General features: G+C 57.6%; 1 protein-coding gene across 4 annotated transcripts in view; it reads left to right on the forward strand.

Moving 5' to 3' along the window:
- BAZ2A (bromodomain adjacent to zinc finger domain 2A) overlaps positions 1-17,035 on the forward strand; it is a 38,198-nt gene extending 21,163 nt beyond the window's left edge. For all 4 annotated transcript variants that reach the window (XM_064734845.1, XM_064734844.1, XM_064734846.1 and 1 more), the window contains 12 exons: positions 493-552; positions 630-765; positions 862-1,454; positions 3,503-3,728; positions 3,801-3,956; positions 5,125-5,288; positions 6,774-7,060; positions 9,327-9,459; positions 9,531-9,677; positions 11,307-11,554; positions 13,220-13,363; positions 15,818-17,035. In XM_064734845.1, the coding sequence (XP_064590915.1) occupies positions 493-552; positions 630-765; positions 862-1,454; positions 3,503-3,728; positions 3,801-3,956; positions 5,125-5,288; positions 6,774-7,060; positions 9,327-9,459; positions 9,531-9,677; positions 11,307-11,554; positions 13,220-13,363; positions 15,818-15,986 (2,463 nt within the window). In that variant the 3' untranslated portion in view covers positions 15,987-17,035. The remainder of the gene's footprint in view (positions 1-492; positions 553-629; positions 766-861; positions 1,455-3,502; positions 3,729-3,800; positions 3,957-5,124; positions 5,289-6,773; positions 7,061-9,326; positions 9,460-9,530; positions 9,678-11,306; positions 11,555-13,219; positions 13,364-15,817) is intronic.
- The last annotated feature ends 358 nt before the right edge of the window (positions 17,036-17,393 follow it).

Consider the following 17,393-nt stretch of genomic DNA (forward strand, 5'->3'; position numbering starts at 1 on the left):
GCTTGACCAAGGGTGGCAGCTGTGGTGGTTTCACCCCAGAGACACCTTTGGCTGGCTGGATATTGCAGCTGGGCACTTGGGTCAAATCCAGGCTTGCAGGAGCTCAGATTTACCTTGGTGGAGAAGCTTTAAGGCGATGGTGAAGGAAAGGAGTTGGTTCTGATGGAGGGTTTGGATCCAGAGCTTTATTCTGGCCCACAGGCCTCTGAATGCAGCACCAGCTCCAACAGAACTCCCTGAGCCCGTGGTTGCTGCTCCTTTAACCCTGGGGAGAGGGGCAGGGAAGGGGTAGGGAGCCACCAACCAGGTACAGGAGGGGAGGGACAAAGGGACAAAGGACACCTGGATGGCCCAATGTCCCCAGGGCTGAGAGGCATCTTTTGAACTTTGCCCTTGTGGAATGCCAAGATTGATGGACAGCACTCAGCAGGGGCAAGGGAGGGGGAAAGGAGAGCTGATTGTCACACTGGGATAACTGAGACACTTTCCCAGGTTGACACGTCTACATCCAGCGTGCCCGAGCTGGAGCGGCAGATCGAGAAGCTGGCCAAGGTGAGTGGGTGCAGGAGGGTTGGGGTTCAGCCCTGCTGGGGGGCTGCAGCCCCCTCACCACCCCCTTCTCTCCTCAGAGGCAGATGTTCTTCCGCAAGAAGCTGCTCCATTCCTCGCAGACCCTGCGTGCAGCCTCGCTGGGCCAGGACCGGTTCCGGAGGCGCTACTGGGTCCTGCCCCACCTGGGCGGCATCTTCGTGGAGGGTGCTGAGGGTGAGTGGGGAAGGAGCTTTTTGGGGGGATGAAAAACAACTGTGACAGCAGGGAGAGGAGCCCACAGCTCACCTGCTCGTCCTCCTGCTGTCGCAGCAGCTGAGGTGGTGCCTCAGGAGCCTCCTGAGGAGAAGATGTCCCCGCTGGTGTCCCCGGTGAAGGAGGAGCCGGCCGCCGTGCCCGTCGCCAGCCGCACCAGCTGCCCCACCTCGGCCTCCCGTGCCCGTGGGAGGCCTCGGAAAAGCAAAGAGGAGCTGGCCCAGCACTGCCAGCCCTGCCAGCCCTGCCAGCCCTGCCCAGTGCCCATCAACGGCGTCCTGGAGGAGCCAGAGCCGCTGGGGCAGAGCCAGCACGACCTGAGCCAGTCGGCGTTCCTGTCCTGGCTGAGCCAGACCCAGTCGTCCCTGCTCAAGGACTCGGTTCTCACCCCAGCCAGCAGCCCTGGCAAAGGGGACACGGGGCTCCCCGAGGCCCCCTCGGACCCCATGGAGGAGGAAGAGGAGGAGGAGGAAGAGGAGAGAGCCCCGGAGGCCGTGGCAAAGAGAGGGCCCTGGTTTAACCTGCTGCCCCGCACGCCTTGCGACGACCGAGCCCCCCTCGCTACCTCCTCGGCCGAGCCCTCGCCACGAGCCCCCGCAGCCCCCCGCAGCCAGAGCAGGGGGGAGCCCCCCAAGGGCTCAGCACGGCAGGTACAGGGCTGGGGGGGCTGCAGCCAGCACCTGCACCCCGACCCGAGGGGCTGGATGGGGAGGGGGATTCACCCTGGGGGGCTGCAGGGGCTGGATGGGGAGGGGGATTCACCCTGGGGGGCTGCAAAGACAGGGATGGGGATTCACCCTGGGGGGCTGCAGGGGCTGGCTGGGGAGGGGATTCACCCTGGGGGCTGCAGGGGCTGGATGAGGAGGGGGATTCACCCTGGGGCTGCAGGGGCTGGATGGGGAGGGGATTCACCCTGGGGGCTGCAAGGACAGGGATGGGGAGGGGGATTCCCCCTGGGGGGCTGCAGGGGCTGGATGGGGAGGGGGATTCACCCTGGGGGCTGCAGGGGCTGGATGGGGAGGGGGATTCACCCTGGGGGACTGCAGGGGCTGGATGGGGAGGGGGATTCACCCTGGGGGGCTGCAGGGGCTGGATGGGGAGGGGGATTCACCCTGGGGGGCTGCAAGGACAGGATGGGGAGGGGGATTCACCCTGGGGGGCTGCAGGGGCTGGATGGGGAGGGGGATTCACCCTGGGGGGCTGCAAAGACAGGGATGGGGAGGGGGATTCACCCTGGGGGGCTGCAAGGACAGGGGTGGGGAGGGGGATTCACCCTGGGGGCTGCAGGGGCTGGATGGAGAGGGGGATTCACCCTGGGGGGCTGCAGGGGCTGGATGAGGAGGGGGATTCACCCTGGGGGGCTGCAGGGGCTGGTTGGGGAGGGGGATTCACCCTGGGGGGCTGCAGGGGCTGGATGAGGAGGGGGATTCACCCTGGGGGGCTGCAAAGACAGGGATGGGGATTCACCCTGGGGGGCTGCAGGGGCAGGATGGGGAGGGGGATTCACCCTGGGGGCTGCAAGGACAGGATGGGGAGGGGGATTCACCCTGGGGGGCTGCAGGGGCTGGATGGGGAGGGGGATTCACCCTGGGGGGCTGCAAGGACAGGGATGGGACCCCCTGTGTGACCTGGTGGGACAGGGTGGGGTCAGTCCTGCTGCTCTTGATGGGCTGGGGAGAAGGGACACTGCTCCTGGGGTGGGGAGGGTGCAGGGTTTGGGGAGGCTGTGGGGTTGGGGGGCTGAAAAATTGGGGTTTGTAGCGTTAGGGGGCTGTGGGATTAAAGGGTTGAAGAATTGGGAGACTGAAGAATTGAGGTTTGTAGGATTAGGAGGCTGTGGGTTTGAGGGGCTGCAGGGTTTGGGGAGCTCTGGGATTGAGAGGCTGTGGGGTTGGGGGGCTGAAAAATTGGGGTTTGTAGGATTAGGGGGCTGTGGGATTGAGGGGCTGCAGGGTTGGGGGGCTAAAAAATTTGGGTTTGTAAGATTAGGAGGCTGTGGGTTGGGGGGCTGCAGGGTTCAGGAGCTGAAAAATTGGGTTTGTAGGATTAGGGGGCTGTGGGATTGAGGGGTTGAAGAATTGGGGTTTGTAAGATTAGGGGGCTGTGGGATTGAGGGCCTGCAGGGTTTGGGGAGCTGAAAAATTGGAGTTTGTAGGATTAGGGGGCTGTGGGATTGAGGGGTTGAAAGATTGGGGTTTGTAGGATTAGGGGTCTGTGGGCTTGAGGGGCTGCAGGGTTGGGGGGCTAAAAAATTGGGTTTGTAGGATTAGTGGGGTGTGGGATTGAGGGGTTGAAAAATTGGGGTTTGTATGATTAGGGGGCTGTGAGATTGAGGGCTGCAGGGTTGAGGGGCTGAAAAATTGGGGTTTGTATGATTAGGGGGCTGTGGGATTAAAGGGTTGAAGAATTGGGGGACTGAAGAATTGAGGTTTGTAGGATTAGGAGGCTGTGGGATTGAGAGACTGCAGGGTTGGGGGCTGAAAAATTGGGGTTTGTAGGATTAGGGGGCTGTGGGATTAAAGGGTTGAAGAATTGAGGTTTGTAGGATTAGGGGGTTTGTGGGATTGAGGGATTGCAGGACTGGGGGGGTTCGAGTACTGAGTGTCCAGCTGTTAAAATCTTTGTGGTTCTCCCTCCAAAGCAGAGTATTTTATAATTTTCTATGTGTTTTCTCTGACATTTCCCCCCATCCCTCCAGCTGAACGGCCTCCCCTCAGACGACCCCACAGCCCCCCTGCTCGCCTCCACCCCAGTGCACGCCGGCCCCAGGGCCCACGGCGCCTGCCCCCGCAGCCAGGCCAGCCTGGAGAAGCTCCAGGACGTGCCAGGACAGCCCAAGCGCCGAGGGAGACCCCCCACCAAATTCTTCAAGCAGATGGAGCAGAAATACCTGACGCAGCTGACGGAGCAGCCGGTGCCCAGCGGTGAGAGCCGGGACCCCCGGGACCCCCCTGGTGCCCCCTGGCACGGTGCTGAGTGTGGCACTGCCCTTGCAGAGATGCAGAGTGGCTGGTGGTGGCTGAGGGACCCCGAGGAGCTGGAGGCCGTGGCACGGGCGCTGCACCCGCGTGGCATCAGGGAGAAAGCCCTGCACAAGCACCTGACCAAGCACAAGGAGTTCCTGCGTGAGGTTTGCCTCAGGAGCACCACTGGTGAGTGCACCCAGAGCCCCAGCTGGGTGGGGGGCTCTTGTCTGTCCCCCTGTGAGCCCCTCTGTGAGCCCCCAGATTGCATTTTCTGCCCAAATCCCTAAGGCAGGGGCTGCTCCCTGAGCCCACCCTTTGTCCCTCCAGACCCCATCATGTCCAGGGATGTGTCTCTCCTCCCTGACCCATTTTCTCCTCTCCAGAACCCACCTTTCCTTTGTGTTCTGGGATTTGGCTCTGCTGCCTGTCCCCCATTTCTGACCCCCTTTTCTCCTCTCCAGACCCCATCTTCCCCCTCTGTCCCAGGATGGGACTCTGCTGCCTGTCCCCCATCCCTGACCCCATTTTCTGCTCTCCAGACCCCATCATGTCCCCGAATGGGGTTCTGCTGCCTGTCTCCCTGCCCTGACCCCCCTTTTCCACCCTCCAAACCCCATTTTCTCCCAGTGTTCTGGGATGGGGCTTTTCTGCCTTTCCCCCATCCCTGATCCCGCTTTTCTCCTCTCCAGACCCCATTTTCCCCCTCTGTCCCACGATGTGGCTCTGCTGCCTTTCCCCCATCCCTGACCTCATTTTCTCCTCTCCAGAACCCACCTTTCCTTTGTGTTCTGCGATTTAGCTCTGCTGCCTGTCCCCGATTTCTGACCCCCTTTTCTCCTCTCCAGACCCCATTTTCCCCCTCTGTCCCACGATGTGGCTCTGCTGCCTGACCCCCATCCCTGACCCCATGTTCTCCTCTCCAGACCCCATCATGTCCTCGAATGGGGCTCTCCTGCCTTCCCCCCATCCCTGACCCCATTTTCTCCTCTCCAGACCCCATCATGACCCTAACCCCATCTTCTCTTCTCCAGACCCCATCTTTCCCCTCTGTCCCAGGATGTGTCTCTCCTCCCTGACCCATTTTCTCTTCTCCAGACCCCATCTTTCCCCTATGTTCTGGGACATGGCTCTCCTGCCTTTCCCCCATCCCTGACCCCATTTTCTCCTCTCCAGACCCCATCATGACCCATTTTCATTTTCTCCTCTCCAGACCCCATCATGACCCTCATCCATTTTCTCCTCTCCAGACCCCATCATGTCCTTGAATGGGGCTCTCCTGCCTTTCCCCCATCCCTGACCCCATTTTCTCCTCTCCAGACCCCATCATGACCCATTTTCATTTTCTCCTCTCCAGACCCCATCTTCCACCCTCGCCCGGACCCGGCCAGCACTGCAGTGTCCCGGGAGGCCCTGGCTCAGTGGTCAGTGCTGGACAGAGCCTACGAGACCGACCTGGGCGTGCTGCAGTGGGTGGAGGAGCTGGAGCAGCGCGTGCTCATGGCCGACCTGCAGATCCGGGTGGGTGCCAGCCAGGGGCACCCCAATTCCTGCTTGGTGGGGGGGATGAAACAGGAATTTCATATCATAAATAGGAACTAATAATACTAATAATGCTAATAATACTAATAATACCAATAATAATAATAATAATAATAATAATAATAATAATAATAATAATAATAATAGTAATAATAATAATAATAATATTTAAGAGAACCTTTAATATAATTATAATGTATTATTATAATATAATTATAATTATATAATTATTTTATATAATTATTATATATAATAATTATAATTATACACATATTAAATTGGAATATTTAACACAGAAGAAGATTTATTGTATTGTAATGGGAACCTCACTCTCTTACCCTCTCATCCTCTCTCTCATCCTCTCTCCCCCTCTCTTCTCTCAGTCCTGCTCTGAGCTGTGCCTGGCAGCTCCCTGCACTTGTCCCTTTGCAATAAACCCCAAATTCCACAGCCAGAACAAGATTTATAATGGGAACTTTGCTCTCTCATCCTCTTTACCTCTGTCTTTACCCCTCTCTTCTCTCAGTCCTGCTCTGAGCTGTGCCTGGCAGCTCCCAGCAGCTCCCTTTGCAATAAACCCCAAGTTCCACAACTAGAAGAAGATTTATTGCATTGTAACAGGAACTTCACTCTCTTATCCTCTTTACCTCCCTCTTTACCTCTCTCTTTACCCCTCTCTTCTCTCAGTCCTGCTCTGAGGTGTGGCTGGCAGCTCCCATCAGGGTCCCTGCACTTGGCCCTTTACAATAAACCCCAAGTTCCACGGCTAGAACAAGATTTATAATGGAAACCTCATTCTCTCATCCTCTTTACCTCTGTCTTTACCCCTCTCTTCTCTCAGTCCTGCTCTGAGCTGTGCCTGGCAGCTCCCTGCACTTGTCCCTTTGCAATAAACCCCAAATTCCATGACCAGAATAAGATTTATTGTATTGTAATGGGAACCTCACTCTCTTACCCTTTCACTCTCTTACCTTTTTACTCTCTTACTCTCTCATCCTCTCATCACACAGTATGGTAATGCAATGATTCTTATAGGCTGTATGGAAATGCTATAGGATTTGTATATTGTACTAGATTGGTCAGTGAGAATTAGAATATTTAACAGAGAAGATGATTTATTGTATTGTAATGGGAACCTCACTCTCTTACCCTCTCATCCTCTCTCTCATCCTCTCTCCCCCTCTCTTCTTTCAGTCCTGTGCCTGGCAGCTCCCAGCAGCTCCCTTTGCAATAAACCCCAAATTCCACAATTTAGAAGATTTATAATGGGAACTTTGCTCTCTCATCCTCTTTACCCCTCTCTTCTCTCAGTCCTGCTCTGAGCTGTGCCTGGCAGCTCCCTGCACTTGTCCCTCTCCAATAAACCCCAAATTCCACCACGTAGCTTCAGAAATCTCTCATCTCCATCCATCCCAACACTCGCTGCCCACCAAGTGCCCACCACTGACCTCTCTCCCTCCACAGGGCTGGACGTGTCCGAGCCCGGACTCGAGCAGGGCGGACCTGCGGTACTGCGAGCACAAGGTGGAGCCCCTGGAGGACATCACGGTGCGCAGCAGCCGGCGGGAGGCGCCGCCCGTGCGCCGGGAGCTCACCAACCCGCTGGACCTGGCCGTGCTGCGCCTGGCGGCGCTGGAGCACAACCTGGAGCGCCGCTACCTCAAGGAGCCGCTGTGGCCGCAGCACGAGGTGGTGCTGGAGAAAGCCGTGCTGAGCAACCCCGAGGAGCTGGGGGCGGGCTCCACCGAGATGTGAGTGGGAAGGGCTTGGGAAAGGGGTTGTTGCGTGGGAATTGGTGGGGAGGGGTCGTTCTGTGGGAATTGGTGAGGAGGGGTCATTCCATGGGAATTGGTGAGGAGGGGTCATTCCTGAAGGGGTCATTCCTTGGGAATTGCTGAGGAGGGGTCATTTGAAATGCTGAGGAGGGGTCATTCTATGGGAATTGCTGAGGAGGGGTCATTCCTGAAGGGGTCGGTCATTCCTGAAGGGGTCATTCCTTGGGAATTGCTGAGGAGGGGTCATTCTATGGGAATTCCTGAGGAGGGGTCATTCCATGGGAATTGGTGAGGAGGGGTCATTCCTGGGAGTTCCTGAGAAGGGGTCACTCCCTGGGAATTGGTGAGGAGGGGTCATTCCTGAAGGAGTCATTCTATGGGAATTGCTGAGGAAGGGTCATTCCCAAGCAGGGGTCATTCTATGGGAGTTCCTGAGAAAGGGGTTATTGCCTGGGAATTGCTGAGAAGGGGTCATTCCCTGGGAATTGGTGAGGAGGGGTCATTTCAAATACTGAGAAGGGGTCATTTTATGGGAATTGTTGAGAAAGGGTCATTCCTGAGAAGGGGTCATTCCATGGGAATTCCTGAGAAGGGGTCATTCCCTGGGAATTCCTGAAGAGGGGTCATTTCCAGCCCCCTTGGGAATGTGAGGGTCAGCAGGGTTTGTCCTGGGGGTGGGGGTCTCCCAAGGATGGGATTCATTCTTGGGGATGGGGTCTCTGTGAGGGATGGGGGTCTCCCCTGGGGGTGGGGTCTCTGAAGGATGGAGTCTCTGAAGGAAGGGATCTTTCTGAGGGAGGGGGTCTTCTCTGAGAGATGGGATCTCTCTGAGGGATGGGGTCTTTGAAAGATGGGATTTCTGAGAGATGGGGGTCTCTCTGAGATGGGGTCTTTGAAGATGATCTCTGAGGGATGGATCTTCTAGGGTGGAGTCTCTAGGGATGGGGTCTCTTGAGTGATGGGATCTCTGAGGGATGGGGATCTCCCCTGGGGACAGAGATCTCATGGGGGTCATCATAGTCCTGCTCGGGGCTGAGCAGCTGATCCTTCTGGGATCCTTTTGGTTGGGGGGGTTCCCATGCCCTGGGCCTGGGGAAGACCCCCATGCTGGGCTGTGGGGGTCCCCATGTCCTGGGCCCGGGCAGGACCCCCATGCCGGGCTGTGGGGGGGTTCCCCATGCCCTGGGCAGGACCCCCATGCTGGGCTGTGGGGGGTTCCCCATGCCCTGGGCCTGGGCAGGACCCCCATGTTGGGCTGTGGGGGGTTCCCCTGGGCCTGGGCAGGACCCCCGGGCTGGGCTGTGGGGGGGTTCCCCATGCCCTGGGCCTGGGCAGGACCCCCATGTTGGGCTGTGGGGGGGTTCCCCATGCCTTGGGCAAGACCCCCATGTTGGGCTGTGGGGGGGTTCCCCATGCCTGGCTGGCAAGACCCCCATGTTGGGCTGTGGGGGGGTTCCCCATGCCCTGGGCCTGGGCAGGACCCCCATGCCGGGCTGTGGGGGGGTTCCCCATGCCCTGGGCAAGACCCCCATGTTGGGCTCTGGGGGGGTCCCGAGCCCGGCCTGGCGGATCCCCATGCTGGGCTCATGGGGGGGTTCCCCATGCCCTGGGCAGACCCCGTGCGGGCAGTGGGGGGGTTCTCCATGCCCTGGGCCTGGGCAGGACCCCCGTGCTGGGCTGTGGGGGGGTTCCCCATGCCCAGGGCCTGGGCAGGATCCCCATGCTGGGCTGTGGGGGGTTCCCCATGCCCTGGGCCTGGGCAGGACCCCCATGTTGGGCTGTGGGGGGGTTCCCCATGCCCTGGGCCTGGGCAGGACCCCCATGCCGGGCTGTGGGGGGGTTCCCCATGCCCTGGGCCTGGGCAGGACCCCCATGTTGGGCTCTGGGGGGTTCCCCATGCCCTGGGCCTGGGCAGGACCCCCGTGCTGGGTTGTGGGGGCATTCCCCGTGCCCTGGGCCTGGGCAGGACCCCCATGTTGGGCTGTGGGGGGGTTCCCCAGGGCCTGGGCCTGGGCAGGACCCCCATGTTGGGCTGTGGGGGGGTTCCCCTGGGCCTGGGCAGGACCCCCATGTTGGGCTGTGGGGGGGTTCCCCATGCCCTGGGCAGGACCCCCATGTTGGTCTGTGGGGGGGTTCCCCATGCCCTGGGCAGGACCCCCATGCTGGGCTGTGGGGGGGTTCCCCTGGGCCTGGGCCTGGGCAGGACCCCCGTGCCGGGCTGAGCCCCCCTCTGTCCCCACAGCTCGTACGAGATCACGCCGCGGGTGCGGACGTGGCGGCAGACGCTGGAGCGCTGCCGCAGCGCCGCCCAGGTGTCGCTGTGCCTCCTCCAGCTGGAGAAATCCATCGCCTGGGAGAAATCCGTCAACAGAGTGGTGAGACCCCGCTCTGGGAGGGGCAAAGGGGGGGGGTCCAAAGCAGCTCTGAGCCCCCCGTGTCCCCCCAGACCTGCCTGGTTTGCCGGAGAGGGGATGACGACGAGCACCTGCTGCTGTGCGACGGCTGCGACCGCGGCTGCCACCTCTACTGCCACCGGCCCCGCATGACAGAGGTGCCCGAGGGAGACTGGTTCTGCTCCGTCTGCGTGGCCAGGGTAGGTCGGGGGACAGCCCTCAAACCCCACCGGGGTGGGCCAGGAGGGATTCCAGACCCTGCTGGGCCCCCCGTCCCCAGGGGAGGTTCTGGTGAGGGGAGAAACTCTGGTTATCAAGAGGGATCCCCCATGAGAGCCCCATTCTTGGGAGAGACCCAGATGGTCTCTGGGGGTCCCCTTTCCTAGAAAAGACCCCAGTGGGACCCTCATATCTCTGGGAGGGACCCCCATATCGTCAGGAGGGGTCCCAGGCCCTGCTGGGCCCCCCGTCCCCAGGAGAGGTTCTGGTGAGGGGAGAAACTCTGGTTTCCCAATGGGGATCCCCACATGGGGAAATCCCAAACTCTTGGGGAGGAGAACCCCAATGGTCTCTGAGGGACCCACATGCTCCTGGGGGTCCCTCATATCTCTGGGAGAGACCCCCATATCATCAGGAGGGGTCCCAGGCCCTGCTGGACGCCCCTCTCTTGGGGGGAGCCCTGCAGAGGTTCTGGTGATGGGAGAAACTCTGGTTCTAAAGAGGGACCCCCATGGGACCCCCATTCTTGGGAGAGACCCCCAACGGTCTCTGAGGGTCCCCCATGCCCCTGGGGGTCCCCTTTCCCAGAAAAGACTCTTATCTCCAGGAGGGACCCTCATATCTCTGGGAGAGACCCCCATGTCAGCAGGAGGGGTCCCCATCCCAGCACCGGTGACCCCAAAGGGACTCCCACCCCTCTGGGGTGAGGATTTGGTCCCCCAGGAGAGACCCTGATGAGAGACCCCCACCCCTAGAGGAGACCCTGATGGTATCTGAGAGAACCTGAAACCTAGGAGAGACCTCCACCCCTAGGAGAGACCCTCACCCCTAGGGTCGACCCTGATGGTATCTGAGAGAACCTCAAACCTAGGAGAGACCCTCACCCCAGGAGAGACCCCACCCCTAGGAGGGGACCCTGATAGGTATCTGAGAGACCCCTGATGATGGGTTAATCTGAGGAGACCCCCACCCCTAGAGCAGATATCCTGGTGGTGTCTGAGAGACTCCCACCACCAGGAGAGACCCCCACCCCTAGAGGAGACCTGGTTGTCTGAAGACCCTCACCCCTAGGGTCGACCCTGATGGTGTTTGAGACCCTCACCCCTAGGAGGGACCCTCACCCCTAGGAAAGACCCCGCTGGTGTCTGAGGGACCCTGATGGTGTCTGGGAAACCCCCACCCCTAAAGAAGACCCTGATGGTGTCTGAGAGAACCTCAAACCTAGGAGAGACCTCCACCCCTAGGAGAGACCCTCACCCCTAGGGTCAACCCTGATGGTGTTTGAGGGACCCTGATGGTATCTGAGAGACCCCCACCCCTAGAGGAGACCCTGGTGTTGTCTGAGAGACCCTCACCCCTAGGAGGGACCCTCACCCCTAGGAAAGACCCTGCTGGTGTCTGAGGGACCCTGATGGTGTCTGGGAGACCCCCACCCATAGAGGAGACCCTGGTGGCCCTCCCATTGCTGTCCTGACCCCCAGGAGAACCTCTCATCCCCAAGAGACCCTGGTGGCTTCTGAGGGACCCTGGGTCACCTGAGGGTCCCCTGGGGTCTCAGGCAGTGTGAAACCAGCACAGGGGACAGAGGGTGACCCCTTTCCCCCCCCCAGGCCGGGCAGTACCGGGACCCCATCTCCCCCCGGCGGGGCAAGAAACGGAAACGGGGCCGGGGGCTCGGGGGCAGCCCCGGCGAGGAGGAGGAGGAGGAGCCGAGCCCGCGGCGGCGCCGCCCGGCCCCGAGGCACCGGCGGGGGCTGCCCCCGGTGTCCCCCCGGTGCCGGCCCGGGGAGGCGCCGAGCCCGGCCCGCAGGAGGAGCGGGGCCCTGCGGGGGCAGCCCGGAGACCTGACCTACTGCGAGTGAGTGGGGAGGGGGATGTGGGGAGGGGGCTGCGCTGGGTCAGGGACCCTCTGCAGGAAATGGGGAGGGGGCTGCACCTGGGTTAGGGACCTTCTGCAGGAAATGGGGAGGGGGCTGCGCTGGGTCAGGGACCCTCTGCAGGAAATGGGGAGGGGCTGCGCTGGGTCAGGGACCTTCTGCAGGAAATGGGGAGGGGGCTACACTGGGTCAGGGACCCCTGCGAGTGAGTGGGGCCGGGAAATGTGGGGAGGGGCTGCGCTGGGGTCAGGGACCTTCTGCAGGAAATGGGGAGGGGGCTGCACTGGGTCAGGGACCTTCTGTGAGTGAGTGGGGAGGGGAAATGTGGGGAGGGGGCTGTGCTGGGTCAGGGACCTTCTGCAGGAAATGGGGAGGGGGCTGCACTGGGTCAGGGACCCTCTGTGAGTGAGTGGGGAGGGGAAATGTGGGGAGGGGGCTGCGCTGGGTCAGGGACCTTCCGAGTGAGTGGGGCCAGGGAAATGGGGAGGGGGCTGTGGTGGGGTCAGGGACCCCCTGGCACCCAGGGCGAGGGAAGGGATGAGGGTCTTGACTCCCATGTTTCAGAAACGCTAATTTATTGTTTTGTGATAAAAATATTACAGTAAAATTGATTATTTTATTATACTAAAATTTATTATTTTATGATATTAAAATTTAGTATTTTATTATATATGATATTAAAATTTAATATTTCATTATATCTGATATTAAGTTTTATTATTTTACATATGATATATTAATTTTTATTTTGTATGATATATGATACTGAATTTTATATATTGTATATGATATTAAGTTTTATTATTTTATTATATATTAAAATTTATTATTTTATATCATATATCTGATATTAAAGGAAAATTATATATTAAATCTATACTATATAAAAGTATACAAAAGTATATATATTAAATGTATACTCTATTAAATCTATACTATATAAAAGAATAGAAGAGACAAGAAAGAAGAGGCAAGAATCTTGACTCCATGTTTCAGTGTAGTTTTATCTCATTTTTCTTTTAATATCTATAAAATAATGCATTTTAATGCCATATATATCATAAAATATCAGCCTTCTGAAACATGGAGTCAAGATTCTCGTTTCTTCTTTCTCTTCTATTCTTTTAGTATAGTTTTAATATCTCATTTTCTTTTAATATCATATATCATAATAATGTAATATTTAATAATTACTTAATATAAATAATATATTAAAAATAATCATATATATAATAATAAATTTTAATATATATATATAATAAAATAATAAATTTTAATATAATAAAATAATAAATCAGCCTCCTGAAACATGGAGTCAAGATTCTCATCTCTTTTTTTTGTCTCTTCTATTCTTTTAGCACAGTTTTAATATCTTGTTTTCTTTTAATATCATATATAAAATAAGACGTTTTAATATCATATATATAATAAAATAATACATTTTAATATAATAAAATAATAAATCTGCCTTCTGAAACATGGAGTCAGACTCTCATCTCTTCCCTCACCCTGGCACCTCTGCGACCGCCGCCCCAATTGGTGACCCTGAGCGAAGAACGATCCCACTCTGAGGAAAGGATTTTTTGCTAAAATCAGTCTGTGCTTTGCTAAAATCAGTCTGTGCCGTGTCCTCACCGCTTTCCCAGGATCATCCTGATGGAGATGGAGTCTCACGAGGACGCCTGGCCCTTCCTGGAGCCCGTCAACCCCCGCCTGGTGCCCGGCTACCGCAGGATCATCAAGAGGCCCATGGACTTCAGCACCATGCGCGCCCGGCTGCTGCGGGGAGGGTGAGCTGGGACGGGGGCTGCTGGGGGGTCCTGGGGGGGCTGGGGGGTCCTCAGGGGGCTGGAGGGTCCTCCTGAAGGTGGGGGCTCCTCCTGGGGCTGGAGGACCCAGGTGGATCCTCAAGAAGCCCATGGACTTTGGCACCATGCATGCCTGGCTGCTGTGGGGAGGGTGAGCTGGGCTGGGGGCTTCTGGGGGTCTGGGGGGTTCTGATGGGGCTGGGGCTTCTCTTGGGGCTGGGGGCTCCTCCTGGGGCTGGAGGATCCAGATGGATCCTCAAGAAGCCCATGGACTTCAGCACTATGCATGCCTGGCTGTTCTGGGGAGGGTGAGCTGGGCTGGGGGCTTCTCAGGGTCTGGGGGCTTCTCATGGGGCTGGGGGCTCCTCCTGGGGCTGGAGGATCCAGATGGATCCTCAAGAAGCCCATGGACTTTGGCACCATGCATGCCTGGCTGCTGCGGGGAGGGTGAGCTGGGCTGGGGGGCTTCTGGGGGGGCTGAGGGGTTCCGATGGGGCTGGGGCTTCTCCTGGGCTTGGGGTCCTCCTGGGGCTGGAGGACCCAGATGGATCCTCAAGAAGCCCATGGACTTTGGCACCATGCATGCCTGGCTGCTCTGGGGAGGGTGAGCTGGGACAGGAGGGTCCTCATGGGGGCTGGGGGTTCCCTCTGAAGGTGGAGGGTCCTCCTGAGGCTGGGGGGTCATCCTGGGGGGGTTCTCCTGGAGGGGGGGGGTCCATTCAGGGCTGGATGTCCCTCCCAGCCCAGTGTGGTGTCCTTCAAAGGGGTGACCTTTGTGGGTTTAGGGGTTCCTCCAGGGTTGGGGGTCCATCCAGGGCTCCCAGGGGTTGGGTGTCCCTCAAAGGGGTGACCTTTGTGAGTTTGGGGGTCCATCCAGGGCTGGAGGTTTCTGTTGAGTATGGGAGTCCCTCCAGGGCTGTGGGGATCTCTCCTGAGGATCCCATCCCTTCCTAGAAATGGGATTCCTTAGGTATTGATGGAATCTGATCCTCCTTGGGCTGTTGGGGGGAATCAGTTCCCCTGTCAAATTTCCCTCACGGGGATGGGGTTCCTTTGGTGCCAAGGGGTCCCTCCCCAGGATGGGGGTCTCTCCTGGGTTTTGGGGATCTCTCCTGAGGATTGCATCCCCCTCCTGGGAATGGAATTCCTTAGGATTTTATGGGATCTGATCCTCCCAGGGATGGGGGTCTCTCCTGAGAATGTGGGTATCAGTTCCCCTCCCAAATTTCCCTCATGGGGATGGGGTCCCTTTGCTTAGGGGGGTCCCTTTGCTCAGGGGGGTCTCTCCTGGGTTTTGGGGTCTCTCCTGGGTTTTGGGGGTCTCTCCTGGATTTTGGGGGTCTCTCCTGAGGATCCCATCCCCTCCTAGAAATGGGAATGAGATTGATTGAGTCTCTCCCGGGGATGGGGGGGAATCAATTCCCCTCTCAAATTTCCCTCATGGGGATGGGGTCCCTTTGCTCAGGGGGTCCCTCCTGAGGATGGGGGTCTCTCCTGGGTTTTGGGGGTCTTTCCTGGGGATCCCATCCCCTCCTGGAAATGGGAATGGCGTTGATGGGATCTCTCCCAGGGATGGGGCAATCAGTTCCCCTCCCAAATTTCCCTCATGGGGATGAGGTCCCTTTGCTCAGGGGGGTCTCTCCTGGGTTTTGGGGTCTCTCCTGGATTTTGGGGGTCTCTCCTGAGGATCCCATCCCCTCCTAGAAATGGGAATGAGATTGATTGAGTCTCTCCTGGGGATGGGGGGGATCAGTTCCCCTCCCAAATTTCCCTCATGGGGATGGAGTCCCTTTGCTCAGGGGGGTCTCTCCCAAGGATGGGGGTCTCTCCTGGGCTATTGGGGTCTCTCCTGGATTTTGGGGGTCTTTCTTGGCTCTGGGGGTCTTGCCTGGGAATCCCATCCCCTCCTGGAAATGGGAATGGGGTTGATGGGGTCTCTCCCAGGGATGGGGCAATCAGTTCCCCTCCCAAATTTCCCTCATGGGGATGGGGTCCCTTTGCTCAGGGGGGTCTCTCCTGGGTTTTGGGGTCTCTCCTGGATTTTAGGGGTCTCTCCTGAGGATCCCATCCCCTCCTGGAAATGGAAATGGGGTTCCTTAGGACTTGATTGGGTCTCTCCTGGGGATGGGGGGGATCAGTTCCCCTCTCAAATTTCCCTCATGGGGATGGGGTCCCTTTGCTCAGGGGGGTCTCTCCTGGGTTTTGGGGTCTCTCCTGGGTTTTGGGGGTCTCTCCTGGATTTTGGGGATCTCTCCTGGGTTTTGGGGAGTCTCTCCTGAGGATCCCATCCTTTCCTGGAAACGGGAATGAGTTTGATGGGATCTCTCCCAAGCATCATCAATTCCCCTCACGGGCTCAGGGTTCCTTTGCTGCTGACGGGTCTGGGGGCTCCCTTGGGGTGTCCCACCCACCCCCTCACCCTTTGCCGCCCCTCAGGTACTCGAGCTCGGCCGAGTTTGCCGCCGACGCCCTCTTGGTGTTCGACAACTGCCAGACCTTCAACGAGGACGACTCGGCCGTGGGCCGGGCGGGCCACGCCATGCGCCGGTTCTTCCAGAGCCGGTGGGAGGAATTTTATCAGGGAAAAAACCCTCCCAACCCCTAAGGGGGGAACCCGGGGGTCTCCCCAAGCCCCCCCACCACGAACTGCCTCCACTGGAGCTGCTCTCGCTGCCTGCTGATATCCCACATTTTGGGGGTTTTTTGTTGTTTTTTTTTTTCCCCTTCCAGCAGCGTGAATGGGCTTCTAAACCCACCCCTCACACTGATGAGGCCCCTTCATGCTGCTTGGACCCCTCCCCAAAATCCTGCCCTATCTATCTCCCCCCATTCCCCTTTTATTTTATTTTTTTTTCCCAGCACCACAAAAGTCACAGATTTGTGTAAGCCAAAAAAGAAAAAAAAAAAAAAAAAGAAGGTGGTTTTTTTTTTTTTTTTTCTTGCTTTTACTTTCAAAATTTCATTTTCGGATTAAGAGCAGAAACAGGAAATCCCCTTTCCCCTTGTTCCCCTTCTCCCTCAAAATGGGGAGAACTCCCCCAAAAGAGGGGAAAAATCTCCTCAAAAAGGGGAGAAATCCCTGAAAAAATGGGAGGACTCCCCAAGAAGGGGGAGAATTCCTTGAAAAAGGGGAAAACTCTCTGAGAAAAAAGGGGAGAACTCTCTAAAAAAAGGGGGAGAACTCTCTGAAAAATGGGAAACCCCCCCCAAAAAAAAGAGGAGAGAACTCTCTGAAAAATGGGAGAATTCCCTGAAAAATGGGAGAAACCCCCCAAAAAAAGGAGAGAACTCTCTGAAAAATGGGAGAATTCCCTGAAAAATGGGAGAACCCCCCCCAAAAAAAGGAGAGAACTCTCTGAAAAATGGGAGAATTCCCTGAAAAATGGGAGAACCCCCCCCAAAAAAAGGAGAGAACTCCCCGATAAAGGAGAGAACTCCCCCCCAAAAAGAGGAGAATTCCCTGGAAAAGGAGAAACCCCACCCCCCACCCCCAAAAAAGGGGAGAACGCCCCCAAAACCTTGGGACTATTTAACGATAGCAATAGTTTAGTGAATGTCCGAGCACTCCTGTGCATCCTCTCATGCATTAACGGCCAGTAAAGTGGACTTAGCCCCTCCCCCCCCCCGGCCGGGACCCCCCCCCAGACCCCCAAACCCCCCCCCCCACCCCCCCCCACCCACACAGACACTTTAAGGGGTCCCCAAAAATCCCCTCGGACCCCTCCCCACCCAGCTCCAGGGACCAAAAATGGGGAGGGGGCTGAGTGGGGATGGAATGGGGGGGGATGGGGGGGGGGTCCTGGCACTCTCCCCTCCCCCCCCCTCCCCTTTTTTTTCCTTTCCTCCACTTCTCAGGAAGAGCCCCCGGCCCCCCCCCCCCCCCCCCCCCCCAATTCAAGGGGAGGGGGGTGGGGGGGTCCTGGCCGCCCCCTCGCCCCCCCCCCTCCCCAATTGAGACCCCTCAGGGATGCTACTGCAGGCCCCCCCCCACCCAGGGGGGTTTTGGGGGGGG

This window comes from Zonotrichia leucophrys, chromosome 29, assembly GCF_028769735.1.
Source record: "Zonotrichia leucophrys gambelii isolate GWCS_2022_RI chromosome 29, RI_Zleu_2.0, whole genome shotgun sequence".
Classification (NCBI taxonomy): Eukaryota; Metazoa; Chordata; class Aves; order Passeriformes; family Passerellidae; genus Zonotrichia; species Zonotrichia leucophrys.